At 35.6% G+C, this 20,933-nt stretch overlaps 1 protein-coding gene across 5 annotated transcripts in view; it reads left to right on the top strand.

Annotated features, from left to right (window-relative positions):
- The window catches only part of UBR5 (ubiquitin protein ligase E3 component n-recognin 5), a 140,567-nt gene extending 120,183 nt beyond the window's left edge, over positions 1–20,384 (top strand). For 3 of the 5 annotated variants that reach the window (XM_060116575.1, XM_060116573.1, XM_060116572.1), the window contains exons 46-59: positions 1,174–1,294; positions 1,395–1,499; positions 3,729–3,972; positions 5,379–5,490; positions 6,137–6,281; positions 7,310–7,440; positions 9,190–9,250; positions 11,313–11,488; positions 11,688–11,772; positions 13,142–13,297; positions 13,687–13,800; positions 15,203–15,347; positions 16,738–16,823; positions 19,775–20,384. In XM_060116575.1, the coding sequence (XP_059972558.1) occupies positions 1,174–1,294; positions 1,395–1,499; positions 3,729–3,972; positions 5,379–5,490; positions 6,137–6,281; positions 7,310–7,440; positions 9,190–9,250; positions 11,313–11,488; positions 11,688–11,772; positions 13,142–13,297; positions 13,687–13,800; positions 15,203–15,347; positions 16,738–16,823; positions 19,775–19,987 (1,894 nt within the window). In that variant the 3' untranslated portion in view covers positions 19,988–20,384. The remainder of the gene's footprint in view (positions 1–1,173; positions 1,295–1,394; positions 1,500–3,728; positions 3,973–5,378; positions 5,491–6,136; positions 6,282–7,309; positions 7,441–9,189; positions 9,251–11,312; positions 11,489–11,687; positions 11,773–13,141; positions 13,298–13,686; positions 13,801–15,202; positions 15,348–16,737; positions 16,824–19,774) is intronic. The other 2 variants (XM_060116576.1, XM_060116574.1) reach the window with 1 other exon arrangement.
- Positions 20,385–20,933: the final 549 nt, after the last annotated feature.

Here is a 20,933-nt window from a genome sequence, read left to right as displayed (position 1 = left end):
AAGAAATTCTGACTCTGTTTTTAACATTCAGTACTGAGTTAAAGTATATATCCCTGTCAAATTGCCAATTATACACTTGTTAGCAGGAGCTCAGCTATGGGAGTGGAACATGTGAAAAAAAGAGCTTTATAGATTTGGGACTTTCACATTTGTTTGGGCTCACTCCTTTGCCAGGTTCACATTTAGTAAATCTCTTGCAAGTGGTAGGTTCTTTGCTTTCCCAGTAAAAATTTGCCTAGTATATACTGTGACTCAGTATGGCTGATCACCTAATGATTTGTTGAGTGTCTGCTTTATGCTGTATGATTTTTGTTTATGTAATATCAGATTTTTTTTTCTTTTTGGTTTGCTTAGGAGGAGTTAAACTAGTTTAGGAAACTATATACATCTTGTGTACACAGTCTAACAACCATAAAAGGCAAGGAAGAATTAGGGACTGGGATGGCTCAAGCTTCCTAGAGACAATATGATTTGAGCTGAGATGGTTCGAATGTGTAGAAGCAGATAGATTGAAGGAGAGAAGAATTAGAGGTAGAGAGACAAGCTGTTATTCCTTCTGGCTAGTTGTTAAAAAGGGGGCTGAAGTAGAATATTGCCTTTGGGGATGAAAAGGAAACCATGGTTAGGAAAAGAAAACTTATGAAGGACTTGATCACTCTGGAGGGACCAAGGGAAGAATAAATTAAAATCTTTTCAAGTCCGTGCAGTAGGAAAATAGGTGGTACTATTGAAAGAAATCAGGAGGCATTGTCACTGTGGTGAAGAGGCCATATTCAGTTTCACCATGTTGAGTATGAGTTAAGTATGACTGAAGTGGATATATTTCACACAATGAAGTTCTGGTCGATTGTGAACTAAAGAGGGGTCTGGGAATCATCTAGTGGAGACAGACATTGGACTTCAAGGAGAGGAGGTAAAATTAAAGATGAAGATAGAAGCCAGCCTGGGGATGTATCCTTACGTAAAGGACAGAAGGAATAATGGAGTAAAAATAAGAAGTTCTCCAAGGAACGAGTAGCTATAGAAAAGTTCTCCATTAGAGAGGATGTGGTTTTGAATTACTTAAGATCTCAGAATATTAAAAGACCAAGTAATTACTGTTATTGACCAAAAACCAGGAAATTTTTAGAGTTGCCTAAACTGCTTCCCCCTCTCCCCTTAAACTTATTACAGGCCACAATGTAGCTTCATGGGAATGGTCATTTCCCATGATATGCTGCTAGGACGTTGGCGCCTTTCTTTAGAACTGTTCGGCCGGGTATTCATGGAAGATGTTGGAGCAGAACCTGGATCAGTATGTATTTTGAGCACTTTACATTCTATTCTGCCTTATACGAACATATTTCAGAGGATAATTCTGTCATGCATTTGTTTTGTTGTTGTTGTTTTTTAAGATCCTAACTGAATTGGGTGGTTTCGAGGTAAAGGAATCAAAATTCCGTAGAGAAATGGAAAAACTGAGAAATCAGCAGTCAAGAGATTTATCACTAGAGGTAAAGGTATTTAGATTTTCTTATCCTATACATATGGTATGCTATTTATATAAAATTTAAAAACAAATAACAATTTTGTTTAGGGGATATATACTATGTAATTAAAAATTTAAAGAAAATAAATGGTAATCATCAAATTTAGAGTAATGGTTATCTCTGGCAGTTGGTTTCCTAACATCCTGTAATGATGAGCAATGGGTTTGTTCGTTTAAGCATCATTATGAACACATGGATTAAAACTGTTTGGATGTGCTTCATTTCATTGATGCTCAAATTATCTTTTCTGTGGCTAGTGAGAGTCCAATCTTTGACAACTTCCTTACGTTTTGATATGTCTCATTTTCTGTTATTTTCTGTCACAGACCTTAAATCAGCCATTTCTTCAAGAAGCCCTGCTTCCTTTTAGCAGGAAATTGTATTTTGAGATTATAATATGGGTTCTAGGTTGCTCACTGCCTGTTGGGTTTGTCATTGTTTCTAGGCCTTTTAGTAGGAAATACTCCTTTAAAAAAGGAAGAAGAAAATTATCTCATGAGTTCATACTGATATTCCTAATTCAAATTCAAGATTTAGGACCACAAGTTTGTTTTATTTTCACCTTTTAGTCTTTACTTCCTTTCTTCTGAACTGAATAATATCCAGCTTCCCAGCAACACTGATAAAGTTACTCATTTGCTTTTATCCCACAGCATGTATACAATAGTCTTAGAATCATAACATCAACACCACTACCAACAAAATGATTATTGAAAATAGCTTAAGATTTATTTGCAGTTTTTGTTCTTAGAGCATATCCAATTGGAGATGTACAGTCAAACTACATTGTTTAAAGTCACTTGAAATAATTCCTTTTGTGTGGTTTTGCTACCTACCATCTCATCTCCACACAATTAGGGCCTTTCAGTTCATTTTGCTTTCACTTTTTAGGGATTGCTCTCTCCTTTTTTTGACTTTGTTATGTTTCATAATTAATATAAAATATCTACAGTTGCAAGGTCAACTCTACAGAAGAAGGTTGTATTCAGAGAAATCTAATTTCCATTCCTGTCTCTTTTACTTTGTATTCCCCCTTCCCCCTTTCGGGTTTTTGTTTGTTTTTGTTTTTATTTAATTTCCCTCCCACTTTTCAAAAAATATATAATCCTGTGTGTGTGTATTCATTACGCATCTCTCTCCCCCACTCCCACCCTGAGCATGCTATTATACATTTTACTCCATCTTGCTTTTCCAAGTTAACAGTATATCCTAGAGAGAAAGCCATGGCTATACATAGAGAGATGTTCTGCCTTCCTTTTTTCCAGCTACCTAGTGTTAGCACCACATTTTATGGCTGTATCAATTTTTTTCCACCAGTTTCCTATTGATAGACATTTGGGTTTGTTTCCAGTCTTTTGCTGTTACAAATAGAGATGTGATGAATAGCCTTATGTGTGTTTCTGTATTTGGCTAGCATGTCTTTGAGATAGATAGATAGACATGGGTCAAAGGGCATGTGTATATGTAATTTCGTCAAATATTGGCAGATACCTCTACATAATGTCTGTATATTTTTGCACTTTCAACATCAACACAAGAAGGCCTGATTTTCCAAAGTCTTGCCAGCAGTTGTCAAATTTTTAGGTTTTTGCCAATCTGATAGGCAGTATAATTTAAATTTGTATTTCCTCTTATTATGAGCAAAGTTAAACTTTGTTTCATATATTTCATATATTATGGCTGCTTCTTTTTCTGGGAACTGTTTGTTGATATTTCTTGCCCATTTTTCCTATTAAAGTGTTTTTTCCTCAATTTTTTTTTAGAAACGCTAGGTGTATATATACACTGTGCATGAATCTTTGTCGGTAATAGAAGGTGCAAATATTTTTCCGTTTGTCATTTTTCTTTTACTTTGCTGTGGTATTCTGCCACCAAAGGAATATCCTATGATTTTTTTCTAGGATTCACTATTAAAAAAAAAAATTTACACTTTGATCAACTTGCAGTTTATCCTGCTGTATTACCAAATTGGTAGACCTTTTAAGAAAATGTTATAATTGAGTTAAATTCCATTATCCTGATTTAATGTAAGATATTCTTGTATGATTTATTTGGAATATAAGCTTTTGAGAACCCAAATACTTCGTAGCTATTTCAGCTGTCAAGGAAAAGCTAAAATTAGATTTTCAGATTTTACATAGAAAAATTTCAAGGTGGTTTCCAACACTGAATTTACTAATTTTTGTTGTGTTTTAATAGGTTGATCGTGATCGAGATCTTCTTATTCAGCAGACAATGAGGCAACTTAACAATCACTTTGGTCGACGATGTGCTACTACACCTATGGCTGTACATAGGGTGAAAGTTACATTTAAGGATGAACCAGGAGAGGGCAGTGGTGTAGCACGAAGTTTTTATACAGCCATTGCACAAGCTTTTTTGTCCAATGAAAAACTGCCAAATCTAGATTGTATCCAAAATGCCAACAAAGGCACTCATACAAGTAAGTACTCTACAGGTAACAAGCACATACAAATTCTTTCCTTGTTTAATGGAAACAATGATAATCACGGTTAATGTATATTTACACTTTTATACCATTTTATTCTAGATTAATGATTTAATCTTGTATAAACTACTATAATTGACAATTTACCAGTTTGCTCTTTTACTGCCACACTTATTTCCATAAATGGTTGTGATTGTACTATTTTTTTCATCTCAAATTATAACGCCTGGGGAGTGGGAGGTTTTAAGATCTATGGTAATATAAAAATTCAAAGAGCAAACTGCAGGATTTCCCCAATCCCCGTATTTAATAAGTAGAGATACTTAGAAGAAAATGCTATGGTCTAGAACAGTGCTTTTCAAAGTATAATTTGCAGAGTCGCTCCAGTCTCCCATGAGATGGAGCTTGCAACCAAATGTCAGGTGGCTGTGTCACCAACTTCACTGTTTACAGCAAGACTTTGTTTTTTGGTAATAAGGGTTTCTGTATTAACATCCTGGTGTAAGCTCTGCCTCCTGGAGGATCAGCACTTCGGGGTTAGGATTCTACCTAATTTTCAGGATTACAATTAGCATATTAAAAAATGTGTGAAAACTATAAAAGGTTGAAACTGGGGGTTCATGTAAGGTAGGGGCAGGAGATCGTCAGTCTTGTAGGTGGATGGATATAGTAACTGAGGGAGAAGGAGTTACCAACAAAATCCTGTGTTTTACCTAGGCTGTAGCTGTACCTTACTGGGGTTCTGTAAACTGCCACCATAAAAGCTGACTGAGGTCTGGAAAAAAGCTGAATGAGCTCTGGAAAGAATTGAGGATGAAAAGATGGGGCGAGTACCTCAGCCTTTCATCATTAGTTTCACCATTTAACTTTCTGTAGTTCTATAATAAAAAGAAATGGTCAAGTGTGAATGAGGAAACCTGGGAAGTCATGACGTTTCAGAAATAACTTTTCTGCTTACTCTTTAGGAAACCATACCCTGGTTTATGCTTAAGGTTTTAAGAATAATAATAGCTGGGTGGCTATAATGCCTTTAATGCCAGAAACTAAGAATAGAGAAGATATTCAAATATGTAAGAAATCTCAGCATTATTTATGGTGGAACTAACATAGCCCCAGTTGCTATGTATTATTTCACAGCTTTGACATGACAGGGGGATAAATTCATTAAACAAATACTGAGTGAACATTTATTACCTACCAGGTTCATTCTACAGAATCACCCCCAACCCTCAAAACCATACGGAGAGTGACAGAAAGGCACTTACACAGATGATAAGGAAGATGATCTACGGTTGTCATATTCTTACTGTGTTTGTCTCATGTCCTCACATTGACTTTAACATTTAAAGTAGCTGCATTTACATTCATCTAAACAAAGTGTATTTCATATTTTTTTCCAGGTTTAATGCAGAGATTAAGGAACAGAGGAGAGAGGGATCGGGAAAGAGAGAGAGAAAGGGAGATGAGGAGGAGTAGTGGCTTGCGAGCAGGTTCTCGGAGAGATCGGGATAGGTGAGATAATTTTGTGTCTTTTATTGAGTACCATCTTTTTGGATGAATTGGAGGTAGGCCTGTAAGTAAGAGTCTCAATTATGGACTTTTAGAAAATGAAAGTTTTAATAATTGGATATATGTATTGTAACTAAAAAAGTCTAACCAACTGTTATTAAAATATTCTGCTTTAAAAACCCAGAGGCAGTTGAAATTATATTGGCTTTTTATTTATCCCGCTCAAGTTCCTAATTTCTTGAAATTTTTATTAACTTCATATCATGCTTTCCTAAATTTGTTTTAAAATTTTAATTGTGGCAATTGTGTTATTTAAACCTCTAATTTTTCATGTGTTAGGATGGGGTAGCATTTTACTTTTGACTAAAATTTCCAGTAAATATGGGTGGGCTCTTGATTTCTGGTATTTTAAGGTCCTATTCCCTTAGAATCAAATTAACCTATGCATTGCAGATTTATAGATTTTCAAGTGACAAAATCTAGATAATCTTTATTTCCCCACCATCATTCTTTAGGCATTCTTCCACCCTAGTACCATAACTGGAGCTAACTGTATGCTCTGGTTTTCCAACTTTGTTACTAGTTGCACTGATATTTTCATTTTGCAGACAAGGGAAATGAAGTCATGATAGCTTTGTTCATCTTTCAGGGATTTTAGAAGACAGCTTTCCATCGACACTAGGCCCTTCAGACCAGCCTCTGAAGGAAATCCTAGTGATGATCCTGATCCTCTGCCAGCACATCGTCAGGCGCTCGGAGAGAGACTTTATCCCCGTGTACAAGCAATGCAACCAGTATGTATGGTGTACTTAGCTACCTCTTAACTGGCTGTGCCATTTTTGGTTTTCAGTTAAGGCTGGTATTTTAAAAAGTTGCCAGCTACTGGAAAGCCATGTGGTTGAGGACTGCAATAAAAAGGAAGCTTAGGGAGGGAAAGAAGCAGGACTTACTGGAGAGTAATTGTATATAGCTTGATGTTGTTTTTACTACCTATGCCAGGTTGGCATTCTACCTAGTAATTTCCTTGTGTGCCAAGGAATTATCTGTTCATTGTATTTATTTGTACCCTTATTTGTACAAATTATTGTTACTTTGCAGGTAGAACACATTGCAAATAGTGTACTTTACTCTTTTTTGGGGGGGGGGAGTAAAATTGCTTTACGGTGTTGTGTTAGTTTCTGCTGTACAATGAAGTGAATCAGCTATATGTACTTTACTCTGATACGTATGACAGGAAGATTTTATTTTGAATGTTCTGTCAGAGGTTTCTTTCATGGAATAAGAAACATAACCTAGTTGTGTTTTTTTGTCTTTATACATAACTATATATACATGTTACAGCAAAAGAATAGTAAAACAGAGTCAACCAATTATATTTCAGTGAATCCTTAGCATTAAATATAGGCATCTTTTTCTTTCTCCTTCTCCCTCCTTCACTTCTTACCTCCCTCTTTTTTGCTACACTAAATGAAAAAAATGTTTCCAGGTCTCTGATGAGGAAGGGAAAAAAATGAAAATTGAGTATTTTTCTGTTTACTCATGGGTATCAAAAACCTTTAAAAAAGGCTTGTCAACCAATATTAAACTAGCTTTAATAAGACTGCTAGTGCACAGACTATTTAATTCCCTACCAAAATGTTTTCTATAATTAAGCTTCCAATTTAATAAAATCCGTTACTGGTTCAGAAATTTTTTTTTTCTATTTGTTATCCAAGTTTCTTACATTTTCTTTCTTTTTTTTTTTTTTTCTGATAAAAGATTGCTGATTTAGACAAGAGGTTTCAGAGAGTAGAGGCAAGTAACATTTGTTTGTCATTTACAGGCATTTGCAAGTAAAATCACTGGCATGCTGTTGGAATTATCCCCAGCTCAGCTTCTTCTTCTTCTAGCAAGTGAAGATTCTCTGAGAGCAAGAGTGGATGAAGCCATGGAACTCATTATTGCACATGGACGGTAATGTATACAACTGGGAAGACATTTTAGTTTAAACATCAGCTACTTTATTTTTAGGATGTGGCTGTCACCATATCTTAAAATTTATACTAGGGCTTCCCTGGTGGCGCAGTGGTTGAGAATCTGCCTGCTAATGCAGGGGACACGGGTTCGAGCCCTGGTCTGGGAGGATCCCACATGCCGCGGAGCAACTAGGCCCGTGAGCCACAACGACTGAGCCTGCGCGTCGGGAGCCTGTGCTCCGCCACAAGAGAGGCCGCGATAGCGAGAGGCCCGCGCACCGCGATGAAGAGTGGCCCCCGCTTGCCACAACTAGAGAAAGCCCTCGCACAGAAACGAAGACCTAACAGAGCAAAAATGAATAAATAAATTACTAAACTCCTACCCCCAACACCTTAAAAAAAAAAAATAGCTCAAAATTTATACTAAATAGTACAAGACTTTAAATGGCTTTTTAAGAGATGGCTTAAAATGCATGAGTGAGACAGCTGACTTTCACATGTATTAGAAGGGCAGAATTTTAGCAGTCACTTTAGGTTCTGAAGATTTTTTACGAACCTTATTTAGAAACTAACTTATAAAGAAGTACATCTCATTCTCCACGTGAATACCCCTAATGGCAGAGGCCAAATACCTCAAGGAATTGGGTGTAATCCCTGAGTCCTTGCAATAAACATGAAATTTCTTTTAGACCTCCTGATTTATCTTAAAAATCATGCAAGTTTTTGTTTTCTGTTGTGTAGTATATTTAATATAAAACTTAAGAATATCTATCAGTTAAATTACTTACCCTTCCTTTCCCCAGGTGACAGGTAAAAGTGACAGGAAGATATGCCATACTTAATCTGTGCCCTACTGGGGCTACTCTGATATCCAGTTTAAGGCTTTGAAGTGTTATTTTAGACGAAAATGTCTGTTTATGTTTCTCCTAGTCATGATATTGAATGAGGAACTTAGATTAGATATAGTCCTAGAGATGGATAAGTGGGTAGGCTAAGCCCTGAAACTAAATAGCCACTTACTGATTCCAGCTATTTACCTGTCTCAGAGCCTTTGAATGGTCCAAGCCAAAGACTATTGGTAGAAGTTTATTTTCTTTGCTGTTACTACTCTATTTTTCTTCTCTTGACTTTCATGCACTATGTCTTTATTCCTCTTCCCTGTTTCTGGAAGTATCAACACACTGATATAGCTTATATAGCTTAGCCCATTATAGAAAAAGTTGCAAATAATGTGTGTTTTTGATAAAAAAGATATTTGTAAATATATGTAAGGGTTGCTGCTTTAGAAGTGTTTTCTGTTGAATGCAAGAATATAATATTGACTGCTTTCACCTGGCTTTATGGATTTAACAGTGGATTTATTAGTATTCTAGAATAATTAAATACCCTAGAGCATTTGATTCCTATTGTGGTTGCTTTCTGAACATTTTTCTGTTCTTTACAATGCTTCCCCTGAGCTCAAGTTTTAGTACCCCTATGAAGACTGCATTTATTTTGTCTTAAATCAGGTAGCCTTTAGTTCATTGTCTTGGATCATACATGTAGCATCCTGTGTTTTTGTGTATGTTATTGACATTTTTGTTCCTAGAACTACATTAAGACTAGTAAGTGTCCTAGGTATTTATTTACTTCAAAACTTAAATGTATTTATATATTCTTATAAATTTAAATGCATATGATTTTCTCTACACTAAATTCTAGAATTTCAGTTAATCTGAAATGTGAAAGGTTGTTTGTTTGTTTTTAGGGAAAATGGAGCGGATAGTATCCTGGATCTTGGGTTATTAGACTCCTCAGAAAAGGTACAGGTAAGGGACGTTTTGTACATATGCTAATAATAAGCACTTGGAATTTAAATTACAGAAGGGAGAGGAAAGCATATTTACAAAGAAACTATGTCTTTGTAAGTAAAATGCTTGATTACAGTAGAGGAAAAAGCAAAGATTAGTATAAAGGTGTCATATACAGAATCAAGTAATAAGACTGGTTGAGTTAGGGTTCAGTGTAACCCCACTCACTGGCTGCCTCCACTTGAGCACAGGCTGAATTAAGCTTAAATTAGAGATGTCGTTAATTAATATCAGAGAAGGAGAGCAGTCCTATGGATTCCTAGGTCTCCTTCCTCAAGTAAGCAGCAGAGATCCAGAGAAAATGTGACATACGGTATAGCAGTAAGAAGGCTTTTTAAAGGGCATGATGTATTTCAGTTTGTAAGCTACCTGAGAATTTCAGTGCCAGCCAAGATATAATCTTATCTCTTTCACTGACTACAACTAAAGACTCTGGACAAAATACAAAAAGGAACTGCTTGAGGATTCTGAAAAGTAAACAACAGCACACCGATTGGAGGGAAGTCAAAATTTGAAAAACTTATTTTGAAGCGTTGTTTCAGGCAGGAGAGTAAAACTGGTCCCCATTACTCTGTCTTAACTGGAAGGTAGTACATGCTTTAAGAAATAAACTATAGTATAAACCACTGTCCAAGTCCCAGACTATCCCATATGGTGCATATGTGGGGCAGACCCAATAGTATAATTAAAAGGCTTTGAAAACTTAATTGGTAATGGAACCACTGCACACAGAAGATGACACTTCCAAGCTGAACGTAACCAGGTTATTGCCTACCAAAGCCAAAAAAACAACATTCTCCATACCATTTTAACAAGACCCAGAGTTTTACAACTTAGTATTCAGAATGTCCAGGATACACTCCAGAATTATTCAACATACAAAGAACCAACAGAGATTCACTAATTCTCCTGGGAAAAGAACCAATAGCTGCTAGCCTTGAGATGACCCACTTGTTGGAATTATCAAAGACATTATCTCATGTTCTGTGAGATAAAGGTAAATAAACAAAAATGAATGGAAAGGTAGAGGTTCACAACCGAGAAATAGAAACTAGAGAACCAAGGGAACATTTTAGAAAGTACAATGTATGAAAGAAAAAATTCACTGAATAGGTCAATAGCAGAACAAAGATGACAGAGGAAAATTCATCAGTCAGTTTGAAGATAGATAGAAATTATCCCTTCTGAAGAATAGAAGGAGAAAAGATGTCAAACAAACAACAGTTTTCAGAGACCTGTTGGACCATATCAAACATGCATGTCATTGGAGTACCCAGAAGAGGAGAACGAGATTGTTACAGGAAAATATTTGAAGAAATAATAGCTGAAAACTTCCCAAATTTGATGCAAGACATAGATTTATAGATTCAAGGAGGTCAGTGAACCCTAAAAAGGATAAACTGAAAGAAAACTGTGTCTAGATACATAAGCTGCTGTAAAACTAATGAGGAAGCAAAGAATAGTGCCTTACATATAGATAAACAGTGATTTGAAAGGCAGTGGATTTCTTATCAGAAACTGTGAAGGCGAGAAGACAACAGAGAGCATCATCCTTAAAGTGCTTTTAGAATTGTCAATCCAGAATTCTATATCCAAGGAAAATATATTTAAGGAATCAAGGTGAAAGGAGCTACCAGAGTTTCATTAAATAGTTTTACTTAAATGGATAGAGAAGTTAACCGGCACAAGCTTTGTATATCACAATTCTGAAAGAATGATTAAAGCTTATTTACATTTAAATATGAATGTGGCTTTACCTATCGAACTTTAAGTGATTTAGAGAACCAGTTCATATGTTTTGCTGTTAAAAATCAATCTTGGGTAATGTCAAAAATATTACTGTTAGTTTTTTTGGAGGGGGTATCTGGATTATTATTATTGTTAATTTTAAAGAGAGTTATAATGGCATTTTTTAATAAAAAATAATCCTTTTCTTATAGACACATGTACTAAAATATAAACAAACAAACAAATAAATAAAATCAATCTTGGGGCTTAATCTCTGATACTCTATTATTAGGAAAACCGAAAGCGTCATGGTTCTAGTCGAAGTGTAGTAGATATGGATTTAGATGACACAGATGATGGTGATGACAATGCCCCTTTGTTTTACCAACCTGGAAAAAGAGGATTTTACACTCCAAGGCCTGGCAAAAACACAGAAGCAAGGTTGAATTGTTTCAGAAACATTGGCAGGTAAAATAATCTTGTATTTGAATTTTTTTAATATTTCAGTTTATGAGACTTTCTAAAATATATTAGTTTGTAAAATGTGTATATGCTCTACTATAAAAATTTCTCAACATATTTTATGTATATTACGTATGTGTGGGGCATTATGTGTTCTAGAGTTACTTTTGAATTTAAATACTATTTGCCTGTTTTTTATTTTTAGGATTCTTGGACTGTGTCTATTACAGAATGAACTATGTCCTATCACATTGAATAGACATGTGATTAAAGTGTTGCTTGGTAGGAAAGTAAGTGATTTTAATGAACCTAACCGCTTTTACATTGCAAAAAATTTGTTTCATAAAATAATTATATATATAGCATTAAATTAGTATTAAATTTTAAAGCATTAGAGCCATTATAAATCATTTTCAAACATTTAATGACATGGGGAAAATCTGAATACATGGAGGAGAGAGCATAGAAGAATGAGTGACACACAGGTGGGTTTGGAGGGTTTGACAGACCTGGATCCTATTGCAGACAAATCCCTTGACATTTATGGCATATTTCCCCATTTATAAAATGGTAAAGAAAACAGTATAGTGCCTGGCACATAGTAAGTGCTCAGTAAGTTCTAGCAAGTAGTGGCAATAGAAGTAGTATTGTATTGAAAAGAGCATTCCCAGTTTCAAAAATATACATAAGATGTAGGTGGGTAGAGGGGACAAAAGGATGTAAGAAAATACAGCATAGTATGCTTGATAACTATCTCTGAGTGACAGAATTAGCTTATTTTCTTTATGTGTTTTGATAGTTTGACAGCTGGTACATTCCTTTACGACAGGGGGTTGGGGGAGAGAAACGACATCCTTTTAAATTAATGCATAATACTAATTATAATCACAAAACAACAAACTTTTCTAGTGATGCACAACACACATCTGATATGATTAGCATTGTTAAAGCTGTGGTCTGTTAATAACTTTCTTTACTCAAACCCATTGGTGAATATTATTTTCTATTACAGCATATCATACTATGATACATATTTTTTCCTCTTCTTTTTTTTTTTTTTAAACTCTGACTCTATTGACTTCTTAAAGTGTTCCAGCTAAAATGTTCTTGTGCAGAGAAAGAAGAACTGGACTTCAAAGCTCAGCAACATAGAAATGTTGAGCCTTTAACAAGGTTTATGGAAAAGATTATGGAATCAAATAGACTCAAGTTTAACCCAATGATGTGACCTTCAGCAAGTTACTGGATTCCTCTTAGCATCAGATTTATCATCTGGAATTAATAATCTGTATTTTATGATTATTGTCAAGGCTAAACAGGATGTGTATTTAGCTTAGGACCAGTTGCTCGGCATAATCATTTTGCAATAATTAGTGCTGGTTTCTACAAATAAATTACTTTACAACTTAAAAAAAAAACTAGTATACTCCTGGTTTTAAATTTTTTTAAAATGCATATTTTTCATGCTTTGAAAATTAAATGTATTTATCAGAGCCAAAGACTTATTAAAATTTTACCTCTTTAGATCAGTTATATTTAGTGGAAGATAAAGAATAATCTTCAAATTAGATAAAATTCTTTATCATAGATTTCAACTTACTAATGAATTCAGTTAAGATGTTTCTTTCATAATTGATTTTCATATGATTACTTTCTTAGGTCAATTGGCATGATTTTGCTTTTTTTGACCCTGTGATGTATGAGAGTTTGCGGCAACTAATACTTGCTTCTCAGAGTTCAGATGCTGATGCTGTTTTCTCAGCGATGGATTTGGCATTTGCAATTGACCTGTGTAAAGAAGAGGGTGGAGGACAGGTAAAGCAAATGTGTGATTTTCTGATTCTGGCAGGAGAATTTGGTTAGTCTGTTGTGCTTGACATATAGAAAAACAATTTAGATAAATAGGGACCAAGACAGACAGACACACACACACACACAGAGACAGAGAGAGAGAGAGAGAGAGAGAGAAAAGACACAGTAGGAGATGGAGCGAAAGAGATGAATGTATGGAGAGTTAGTGAGACAGACTGAGAGGTCGAAGAGTTTATAGTTACTTAGGCCTAGAATGTTTGCATCCCTTAAATACTTGTCAGATACAGAATTGTCTTTAGATTTAAAATTTTTAGGAAATTGTTTTATGAACTGTTAACTTATTACTGCTTTGGCAAAATTGCTTTTAAATGGCACTGCTAAATTTTTCACAGGTGGAACTTATTCCTAATGGTGTAAATATACCGGTCACTCCTCAGAATGTGTATGAGTATGTACGGAAGTATGCTGAACACAGAATGTTGGTAGTTGCAGAACAGCCATTACATGTAAGTGTTTTCTGGAAAATGTTACTTGATCTGATGAGGCTATTTGTGTCTTCTGTGTTTTAAACTAGCTCACAGTGTATTCAGCTTGCTTATAAAAGGTCAAAAATTTTAAACCAAAATGAATTTACATACAATGTAAATTACACATGAATCCAGACCTTTCTTTTGGGTAAAACTCCTTGGAAAAGCCATGTAATCATCAGAAAGTAGATTTGGTAAGGATGCTTTGTGGGACTGAAATGACTACTGTTTGGGGGGTCCTGCAACCACCCATACCTCTAGTGACTCACTAGAAGGACTCCTAGGACGTGGAGGCAGCTGTACTCATCGGTATGGTTTATTATAGCAAAAGGACTCTCACAAGGGGAAAAAAGTACATCAGACAGAGTCTGGAGGAATCCAGATACAGGCTCCAAAGTTCTCTCTCTGGGGGCATGAGTTGTTACAAAGAACATACGTCTTCCTCCAGCAGTGAATTAAGCAATGCATGTGCAGTGTTTGTGTTTAGGGAAGCCTGCTTAAGAGTCAGTGCCCAGGGTTTTTATTGGAGGCCAGTTCCTGTAAGCAGTTCAGACCCCCAGAGGAAAAACATGTGTTCATCATAAATCACCTTCTTTGCACAAATAATCTAGGCAACCTGGTACAGCAGGGTTTATTGTCCCAGGCATTCAAAATAGCCATATCAGTTAGTAATGTAAGGAAAATTCTAAAAACCAAGGACCATTCCTCCAATCAGGCTCTTCTAAAGAGCAACATCAGGCCCGCTCTTTCTCCTATTGAAGAATGTTTATGAAATGTTTCTGATCCCTGTGCTGGGAATAATTGTGTGGGCTCTGGAATCATACTGTCAGGGTTCAAATCATGGCTGCAGCCCCCTCTAGCTGTATGACATTTGCAAACTACTTAAGTATTTTGTGCCTTAGTTCCCTCCTCTGCAAAATGAGGATAGGATTAAATGAATTAACATACGTAAGTTGCTTAGAACAGTTCTTGGCACATGGTAATTTCTCAGTAAGCTTCTAGATTTTGGGTTTGTGTCAGGGATGTTTGTTTTTGTCATTATCATACTCTTCCTAGGATGTTGACAGGATAGCACGTTTGACAGATTGAAGCTATTCTTAATGACTTTCGTTATTAACATAATTTAAAAAATTATTTTTGTTAACTCCTGATATGTAACAGTACTCCTTCACTTTTGAACCTGTAGCCCGTTTTTCTCTCTGCCACTCTTTTGAATCTGTTAATAAACTCAAAATATAGAACTTAATTTTTTAGTATTATTTAGAATTATTTAGTATTCTTAGGCTGCTAAAATTAGATATTGGACTTTAACAATAAATGCTATGTAGAAAATAAAGTACTGATTGATAGTAATAAACAGGTTATTTTTGAAATCCTCTAGGCAATGAGGAAAGGTCTACTGGATGTGCTTCCAAAAAATTCATTAGAAGACTTAACAGCAGAAGATTTTAGGCTTTTGGTAAATGGCTGTGGTGAAGTTAATGTGCAAATGCTGATCAGTTTCACCTCTTTCAATGATGAATCAGGTATGAAATTTTTTTAATGTTTATTTAAGGAATAAACTACATAGATAATTTAGTCAGTCAGTTTTCTGAGCTTCTGGTTCTTACATATTTACAGGGGCTTAGGAAATGCTGTATTACTCAGGTGTTTTTATATATATATTTTAAGATATGTTTGAACTATGATAGCTTAGCATTAGGTCATTCTTAATTCTTTTATTGTTTAATTTTTCTCTGTTTTAACAAATGCATGGTTTAGTATGATACAAGTAAAAATTCCTTGTGAGCAACTGTGTGAAAAGGACTTTTATATACTATTAATAATTAAGAAAAAATAATCCATGTGACAGTTCTATTGGCCTTCCCCTATTCATGTTCCTTGAACTCTAATTAAAGAATTTGACTACATGGTGTTTGCTTTGTAGAACCGGATCCAAAGCACACTTAGAAAGACATAAGAGCACACAAACACATGGAGAATCTAGAAAGAATAACAAGAGGTAGTGATAATCCTAGAGTAACATTCATCTTTAGTGCTTGATTTGTTGCAACTCTTCAAGTCCCATATTCTAGGAATAGACTTTTTAGCTGTGACTACACAATAAAACACTGGAAGCTCCAAGAAATTCCTGAGAGGACTATAACTCTAGTCCAAGATTATTGCATACATGAAGATACCAGTTTTTTCCCCTTTATTTTTCATATTTTGCAAACAGCTTCAGCCAAATTATAGTAAGTTAAATTTGGATACGTTTTCCTGTTTTTCCTTCATGCTTGGCAATGTATAGATCATTGCGTAGTAGGTTTTGTGCCACTTATTAATATAATTTTCAATACTTGTGAGATAAGAGCTTGGCTTATTTACAAACCAGAAACCTAGAAGCGGGAAAAAAATACCTAAAGACACTCCAAGTATGATCCTCAGATCAGCAGCATCAGCATCATCTGGAAGCTTTTTAGAAATGCAGAATCTCTGGTTCCTTTCCCCTTTCTTCGCCCATGCCTAGTGAATGAGAATCTGCATTTTAAAAAGATCTCGATCCAAGTGATTTGTGAACTCATTAAACTTTGAGAAGCACTGGTTTAAGATCATGAGAAAACTCATGACTTACAGATGGGATTAAAGTCATGTGATTTTTGAGGCTGGTGGTTCATTTTTCTTGTCTTGGTCATCTTGGTCATTAGGATTGATTAATGAACTCTAGAGGTTTCACATTATGCAAATGGTCCTAACTTCCTCTGTTAGGGTTAGCGCCCCCCCATTTTAATTTTATACCTACTTTTATAAGAAGTAATATTCTAAAAATATAACTGATATAGTATATATATATATATGTATTTTTAACATCTTTATTGGAGTATAATTGCTTTACAACTGATATAGTATGTTTATTGAATTTATATTCATTTGTAGGAGAAAATGCTGAGAAGCTCTTGCAGTTCAAGCGTTGGTTCTGGTCAATTGTAGAGAAGATGAGCATGACAGAACGACAAGATCTTGTAAGTTAAGTTTCACAAGATTTGTAGAAGAAAATGTAAAAGCCTTAAATACTATGTATGACAGCATTTTGTTTCTCTACTCTAGAACAGAAGTATGAGTAAAACTGTAAGCAGAGTGAAATACATCTTAGCTATTAAAATGCCATCCTTAGTCCCAGAAGATAATACCAGCTTATTGTTGAGACATGTTTTTCCCCCTATAGTGCTTATATATGCTAGCAGCCTCTTTTGTACATCCTTAATCTTTTTGCCTAGCAGCAAACCTTTGCAAAATTTTTGAATAGTATCTTAATTGCTCTGTATACTATGAATAGAGTAGCTTAATTATGAGTACTACATCTCTGATTTTAATGTTATTACTTATTATTAACATAGAAGCATAAATTAGATGATATAAACTTTGATTATATTGAAAAGTCTGTCGAGTCTGTGGAACCTATGTCCAACCTTGAGTATATATCCAAGTCAACCTGTCCATTAACCTTGAAAGGCAGTCTAGACTTTCCTGTAGAAATTGAGGGACATTCTTTACCCAGAAAAATCTCAGAGATCCTTTCTATTCATATTCCTCATAGTTCCCTGTGACATTTCTCCTGTTGATGCAGCCTTAGTTCTCAGTACTCTAAACCAGACCTCTTATAGAATGTATAAATGATCCAATTTCTAGATATATCCCCCAGTTTCATTTGAGAGGGAGAAATAAGTTACTTGTGCATGAAAGCACAAAACTGTAATTCAGGCAGTAACTTATTGATATTTTTTTGTGGGGAAGGGGTCGTGCATTTAGCATTCCTTCATCTTTACGTGGCTCCAAGAGCCTTCCAGTATTTCTCCACTACAGCAAGACAGGTTGTCCAGCAGTCCTAGCTGTCAGCTGGGTTTTGTTCTTGGCTTAGCCATATGGTAGTTTCCTAGGTTGCTCTCTAGGTTGATTCCATATAATTCCATGTACTTTGACTTTCCCAATCTTGTGGACCAACCCCAAAGTCCCTACTAATGCTAATACCATATCTGTCCCTGTTGGCTTTAGGAGTACCTGATAGCATATTAGGGTTCTTGAGTCAATCTTTGGATTCAGAGCAAAACCTCAGTGCAGTCGGTCAAGTTAAGTCTCACTGCATTTCTGCCTTCTACTGGAAGAGAAAGCTGTTAACTATTCAGTCTTTTATGAGAGAGAATCTCCCTCTGTAGGGGCCTCAAAATGTCTTAGCAGCAGCTTTAATTTGTGAGCTTTACTCTTTAAACTCCTGTTATACCAAGGTGTCTTTTACCTCCTCCTCTTGCCCTTCCCCTTTTGGGAGGTTATCCTTCACATATTGTTGGGTTTTTCCTTATGTGTCTCAAGGACAGAATATATAACAGTGTTTCCTAAACTGTTTTCCCTTGAATTATTAGTCCCAGGATGGTGGGGTAAGACTTCATAGTTTATTTCCCTCTTGGAGAGTCACAGGTCACTAGTAAAAGTTCTGAGAGGTCCTCTGGTATTTATTTCTCTTCCTCTAACTTCTTGGAGGTCCAGCGATGTAGTCATCTGTCTGGTTAATCACATATCCTTGGAGAAACACTTTACATTAAGTTTGTTTTTTTACCTGTAAAATGAGTAGATTGGGCCAGCTTTACCTCTACAGTACCTTCCAGCTCTTTTATAGTTCTTTGAAGATTTTGGAGACCCTGACACAGAGTTTTTTTTTTTTCCTGCCTCCTTCTACAGAATTCTAGATTAGATTCCTCACAAAACTATGCTTCAGGAAATAGTTTAGGTTTCCTAGTCATTCTGGGATAATGAATATATTTTGTCTGTTTAGTTGTACACTATAAATGCAAGATTTTAAAAGCTTTACCTTAAGAGATAGGCACTGTCTTACTGTCAGTGAGGAATGGTCTGTATTAATGAAAATATTTCAGGAAAGTATATCTTTGGTTATCAAATTTAAAGAAAAAGTAATTTATGCTGTATTGCACAAATTAGATGCATTTTAAAACTCAATGTTGGGACTTCCCTGGTGGTCCAGTGGTTAAGATTTTGCCTTCCAGTGTGTGGGGTGCGGATTCGATCCCTGGTCGGGGAGCTAAGATCCCACATGCCTCGGGGCCAAAAAACCAAAACATAAAGCAGAAGCAATATTGTAACAAATTCAATAAAGACTTTAAAAATGGTCCACATCTCCCCCACACACACCAAAAAAAAATCTAAAAAAACCCCAAATATGTTAACCTGGCTTATTGCATGGATTTTGATGTACAGTAGATGCTGTCGAACACTTAATTACTACTATAAAATTACTATGTATCACAATGGACCACTGAAAATACTGGGGTTTTTTTTGTTTTGTTTTGTTTGTGGGGTTTTTTTTGCGGTACGCGGGCCTCTCACTGCTGTGGCCTCTCCCGTTGCGAAGCACAGGCTCCGGACACACAGGCTCAGCGGCCATGGCTCACAGGCCCAGCTGCTGTGCGGCACGTGGGATCCTCTCGGACCGGGGCACGAACCCATGTCCCCTGCATCGGCAGGCAGACTCTCAACCACTGTGCCACCAGGGAAGCCCCTGAGTTGTTTTGCTAGTAGATAAAATGCAAAATAACTTTGATAACCTCTGTGAATTTTGAACCTTTTTTGGAGACCTTGTACCTTATTCCCACTAAGAGATACTCTGTAGAATTTAGAAACTGGAAAGGTCCTTAGAGAGCATTTGGTCCAATAGCCTCATGTTACAGATGAGAAACTGAGGCATTGAAACATAGTCACTTTTCCACATACCTGACATTTTTTTCTCTTCTGACCCTGAACCTTTCCTTTTTAATACAAGAAATAAATTAAAAACCCAGTTCAAAATAATACCCCTTTGTAGGTTTTAACACAAGAATTGGGCTCTATGTATATACTGCCAGAGTTAAGGGTTGAATGTTAATCTTTTAAAAGCCAAACTTGTAATTATTATACTCCTGTTTAGGTTTACTTTTGGACATCAAGTCCATCATTACCAGCCAGTGAAGAAGGATTTCAGCCTATGCCCTCCATCACAATAAGACCACCAGATGACCAACATCTTCCTACTGCAAATACTTGCATTTCTCGACTTTACGTCCCACTCTATTCTTCTAAACAGATTCTCAAACAGAAATTGCTACTCGCCATTAAGACCAAGAATTTTGGTTTTGTGTAGAGTATAAAAAGTGTGTACTGCTGTGTAATATTACTAGCTTATTTTGTAGATTTTTTTCCATTTGTCTATAAAAGTTTATGAAAGTTAATGCTGTCACACCCTGTGGTGGTACCTTAAAGAGATTAAATGTAAACATTCCTTGCTGAGTTTGTAGCTTAAAGGCCTGAGGAGCACTAGCAACATTTCACTGTAATGGTTTGCTAGTCAACAACTTCTGGGTCTAACCCCAGCCAAAGATGACAGCAGAACAACATAATTTACACTGTGATTTATCTTTTTGCTGAGGGGAAAAAATGTAAAATGTTCTGAAAATTCACTGCTGCCTTTGTGGAAAGTGTTTCAGCAAAGGTTCTTGTATAGAGGGAATAGGGAATTTCAAAATAAAAAATTAAGTATGTTCTGTGTTTTAACTTTTTTTATGGTGTTTAATTTGTGGTTGGCTGCAATTGTGTATCATGTATATGGAACTTGTAAAAAAAAAGTTCTGAACATTCAGATCTTAGAGATGAAATCACTTTTACCTATAAAAACCACTTTTATTGCGGTTTGACTGCATTGAGCTCTAGGATATTAAATGATATCACTAATATTTTGCATGTAATTTGTTCATTTGAGTGAGGGCACTTTTTTGTACATACGATGGGGGCCAATGCACAATACTTTATCACAGTCAACTTTTTTCCTTTATCCCTATTTCAATGAGCAGTCAGTCAGGTGTACTGCACTTCAGTTCTAACTAGACATTTGTACTAAGGCATTTCAGTTATGTAAACTCAGCCTGGGCACTTTCTGATAACTGTAAAATGTTTTATAAGATCATGATTATTGAAGATAAATTTTGGAAAATTTTAAATGTTCGTGAGCAGCTTAACTACTTTTGTATCTAGCCTTTTTTAAGTATCTTGTTACATTTACTTTTTTAAATAAAGAAATTACAGAAGAAATG

The sequence above is a fragment of the Mesoplodon densirostris genome, chromosome 13 (assembly GCF_025265405.1).
Source record: "Mesoplodon densirostris isolate mMesDen1 chromosome 13, mMesDen1 primary haplotype, whole genome shotgun sequence".
Classification (NCBI taxonomy): Eukaryota; Metazoa; Chordata; class Mammalia; order Artiodactyla; family Ziphiidae; genus Mesoplodon; species Mesoplodon densirostris.
Note: the sequence above shows the minus strand (reverse complement) of the source record. Positions and strands in the feature narration are given on the sequence as shown.